At 37.7% G+C, this 4,693-nt stretch overlaps 1 protein-coding gene across 1 annotated transcript in view; it reads left to right on the top strand.

Annotated features, from left to right (window-relative positions):
- TDRP (testis development related protein) overlaps positions 1-2,672 on the top strand; it is a gene marked incomplete at its 5' end in the record, with an annotated part of 12,999 nt that extends 10,327 nt beyond the window's left edge. Inside the window, 2 exons of the mRNA XM_010141001.1 lie at positions 94-197; positions 2,233-2,672. Of these exons, the coding sequence (XP_010139303.1) occupies positions 94-197; positions 2,233-2,578 (450 nt within the window). The remainder of the gene's footprint in view (positions 1-93; positions 198-2,232) is intronic.
- Between the last annotated feature and the right edge of the window lie 2,021 nt (positions 2,673-4,693).

Genomic DNA, 4,693 nt, shown 5'->3' with positions numbered 1-4,693 from the left:
GCCATCAGCCACGCACAGTCAGCACTGGCAGCCATACTCTGTGCTTGTACGTCTGTAATTCACATTTATGAGGATGTTTACTTCTCTATATAGGTTCAAGGTGCAAGTTTCCGGGGTTGGAAGGAAGTGACGTCTATGTTCAATAAAGATGATGAACAGCAATTGCTAGCAGGATGCAAGTCTCCAAAATCCAAAGGGTGAGTAAACCCAATTGTCTGTCTGCTATTAAAATTCACAAACTGGAACAGAAAAGAGCTGCGCAAAGTAGCGTAGGTGGACACTGAGAAGAAGTAGTGTTGCAACTCCCGGAAGTTAAATCCCAGAGGAAGACTTATGTGCCTTTCAAAATTATGTACTCGTTAAGCTTGCAATGACTGAGGCATGCCGTATTAGGAATGGATGGGTATTGATCATAACCATTTTAGGTCTGTCAGGAAGAAAACGGAATTTAGCTGCATAATTTTATTGTAGAAAAAAAAAGGTTTCTGTATAAAAGGGTCATTCCCACCCTTCCACTTTCCTCTTATGGATTAATTATGATTGAGTTAAAAATTCCTTTTTCTACATGCTTTAATTTCTCTTTTGAAGACTATCTACACCTGAAAATGTAAAGTGGAGTAGCTGTACCAGGATCTGTAAGTCTTCCCTGTCAGAGCTGAGATGTTTGCTTGGAACAGTTCTGCTGCTGGTGTGGTTAGAGCTGTTCTCTGAGCAGAACAGACCTCTTTCCAGGACAGACTGTTTTGCTGTTACAAGTGTATCTAGTCTTTACCTATATATGCTACCTAACTACCTTGCTTACAAACAGCGAAAAATGTGCTGCCTCTCAGTATAGCTGCTGCAGCCAAATATTAGCTTTGTTGAGACTTGCTGTAGTTTGTTTTGTTTCAAATTTACTTTGAAATATGTATATATTTCAGTATGCAAGTGTGTATACATGAATGTAGGTGGTGGGGTGTGTGTGTGCATAAAGGATTTAGAATATAGATATATTTCCACTTCCATTTGAGCCTGTTCAACTAATCTTCCCAAAAGCTCCCAGCTACTGTCCCTGTACAAATTCATAGGTGTTACTATGATGCCAGGTAGCTTCAAGGATCCAGGTAACCCAATGGAGAGAGTGGAAGTATGAAAACCAAGTTACCACAAGGTGGAAGGCTTTTTTTAGGACTACTGTGAAACCCTGCCTGTTTCTTAAGTTTGAGGGTATTTTCCTATAACTGTAAAACAGAATTTTTACTTTACTTTTACGATAATATCAAGCTTTCATTAATGGAAAAAAGCTCTTTCAATAGAAATAGTAAAAAAAATTTCAGTGGTGTTTTTATTTGTTGCAATTTGTATGCTACTAGCAGACAGTGTTTTCATTTGCTCATTGTATTTCACCACCAGTATTCAGCCTTTCCTTGTGGTCCATTATTTGATTTCCTATGTAACTCTGCGTATAAACTTATGCATAAACATTTGACATTGTGTATTTTAAATACTCCACACTGCAAATATTAAATGATTCAGATTGAAGATTCTGAATGGGATAAGAAATCTAATAATATAAGTAGCCTTTCAAATATCTCTTTGAGAGAGAAATTGCGTCAAAGGGTGGTTTTACTTCATTTTGAGAGAGGAACTTTGGGAATTATTACCACAAATACAAAACAGCTGTTTTAAAAATTTTTGCAGGTCTTTATGGAAAAAGATGCTGGTGTCTTTAACATCCTAATACTGTGTTCATCAACTAATAGAGTATAAGGTTTAACTGGCAAGGTGATAACAGGTGTATGAAACTGAGGAACATAGTGAGTGGTTGTTAAAGCTGGTAGAAGACAGAACATTTTCATATTCCTTCTACTGTCCTACCTCTGGGTTTGTTTTTTGTCTTTTTTTGATAGTTAAAGTCCTGTTCTAATGCGTGCTAAAGTTCTTCAGACATTCTAAAGGCAGTTCTGTATAACTCACTGGGGGACGGCGGGGGAGTGTAAGTTCTTTTATGAAAGGAAATGGCCATACTCAGTCTGCTTCTGGTTTATCACCGCAAGATTCTACTGCATGTAGGCTTACCTGTGTACCAGGGTGTGTTTCCTGACATTGACAGTAATGAATGTGCTGTCACAGGCTGATGACTGTTAGCAGGCCTTCCTATAAAACATAATAAATAAACTGAATGCTTATTAATAACTGTTACGTGCATTGTTAAATGAAGAAATTAATCACCTCGTCATTGTTATTTTCTAGCGCAAACCTAAAGTTAAAGGAAGAGATGAAGTCTGAAAAGAAACCAGGTTTTTGGGACAGTTTGGTGATAAAGCAGAATGTCCCATCTAAGAAACCAGATGAGATTGAGGGATGGGAACCACCACAGATTACCGCTGCTGACTCTACCAGTGACGCAGCAACTACTTTAAGTGACTATACAGCCTGGTCGGGCTGGGAAGATGAAACCAAAGGCTCCACAAAGTACACAAACCTGGCCAGCTCAGGAAATAGTTCCAGGTGGAGTATCAAATCAGCTGGAAAGCTGGTTAGTATTAGACGTCAAAGCAAAGGTAACCTTACTGACAACTGGGAAGAACTAGAATGATACTGGTAATGTGAAATTCTTTATAGATGAGAAAGGTTCCATGATTTACTCGTATGTTTAAACCAAAATCAAATCTGCTCAATATTGCACCTTTATACAGTACTTTGTTTTATTCGGATTGTTACGAATTTTTTGCTCACCTGATAGTAAATTTTCTTATTACATTGTTAAATAGCTATGTTTTCCACACTGAAAAAAAAGTAGAGAATCTATTTTGTGCCTATATTTCACATCTAGACTGTGCAGTTTGTCGGATTGTTGGTTTTACCAAAAAAAATGTAATTCCTTAGTGAATGTATACACTGGTTGCAAATTTGACTGCCTTATGTAGGAACTTCCACTAGCTTGAGGTCCGCTTTTTTTTCCCCTGATATTTGAGGGCCACTCAAAATTTTTGTTTTGATGCTGTCCTTTTTTTAAGTAAGAATACTGATCTGTTGCTTGCAGGGAGGATGCTTATACTTCGTAGACTGTTTTCCAAATCTTCAGCCTCAGCATATGCTTCAGCTTGTGCACACAAAATGCTCAGCTGTCACAGTGTGTTATACTGTGTATGAAATGGGAAAATACCTATTCCAATGTAATTCCTTCCCTCACAGGACCTTCACCGATAGTCAGGTCAAATGGGTCTTCCAGAGGTTTTTTTCTTTTTATATTGAATGTTGTTTGACAAAGCTAAGCAGCTCAGTTTTTAAGATGCGTGTTATGCCAAAAATAAAAACGATTGAAAATTTGGAAAGCAGCAGTGAATAGAGTGTAAGATCTTGATATTCAGTATCCGTAGTCCTGAATCTAGAGATAAGTGGCTTCTTATGGAAGGGCGTATGTTTTCATTTTTACAACAGCTGATCCTTGTTCTACAAACAACGTATTTGTTTTGTACTGTTGTTCCTTCCCCCTACCCCGTAAGTGTTGACTGACCTATACTCTGGCAATTTCAGGGTAACTGAGTAACTGAGCCATTGCAAGTAAGTGCATGCACACAACCTCTGAAGCATTTTTGTTATAAAGCTTCGTCTTACTAGCTACTGATATTGTAATTTTTTGGTAAAAGAAGGTGAAGTGTTAAACTTGAGATTTGAAATGTATATAAGAATACTAAAAGTGCCTCTTTCTAATGTAGTGTCTCTCATTAGCAGTGTGGCTGATGTCGGATCCAAAGCTGGTTTCCGTTTTGTTTATATGACCTGTATAAATACTGCTTTAACATTTGTGGAAAAAATCAAACCAAAAGTTTCATAAGAAATGAACAGTAGGCCTTTTCTCTGCTGATTGTTAAATGGGTGTAACAGAGCTGAAAACCTGTTGACTGCCTAGCAATATGGCCAGTACAGTCGGAAGATCAAGTTAGCGTTTCAGAGAAAATAGGTGTTTTTACAAGAAAGCATATACCTTTATAGAATGGATGTCTTGTAAACTATTTTTGCAAGAAGCTTATGCTGACGAAAAGGGATGCATGCCGTTGTCTTCGAAGCTTGTACCTTGTTCCTGTAACTGCCACGTTACTTGTTTCTCAGCACTCTCTTTCTCCTCTCTTTTCCAGTTTATGTGTAGTTTTCTGGCTCGCAGTTGCTGCGTAGCTATTTTTTTTGAGATTCCTGTTGAGATGTGCCTAGAGGGAAACTGTAGCAAAATGGTTTTGGGTTTGTGTTTTTCTGGTGTTAACAGGACATTAGAAGACATGGTTCTTAAGTTTATCTAGAAGAATGTCAGTGTTTTGTGCTACAAAACAGGATCTTGTAACTGGGAAATGTATTTGTAAAATTGGCAAAGTGCATTAAAAAAATCCTAACAGAGGAGAAAGGGTTAGTGTTTATACTGCATCGTTTAGTCTGTGAGTAACCTCTGCATTTGCCTTTAGCAAGTACGTATGCTGAGGTTAATTGTAGGAAAGAATTAGTATTCTTGGGTAAAGTATGCTGCATTTTATAGTTTATGGAATACCCTCTAAGGCATGAGCTAGTATTTAGTTTGGTTGTTGGTGCTGACCTGAAAGAACAGAAGAAGATCTGCTAGCAGCCCTCAATATTTTCCTGTCAAAGATGGGCTGAGAACTTTTAATTTCCCTCCTAAAGAAACTATTCTATTTATACTGTGACCAGTAAAGGTTTTGCC

Source organism: Buceros rhinoceros, unplaced genomic scaffold, assembly GCF_000710305.1.
Source record: "Buceros rhinoceros silvestris isolate BGI_N320 unplaced genomic scaffold, ASM71030v1 scaffold8908, whole genome shotgun sequence".
NCBI classification, from domain to species: domain Eukaryota; kingdom Metazoa; phylum Chordata; class Aves; order Bucerotiformes; family Bucerotidae; genus Buceros; species Buceros rhinoceros.
The sequence above is the reverse complement of the archived record's forward strand: the minus strand, read 5'-3'. Positions and strand labels throughout refer to the sequence as shown.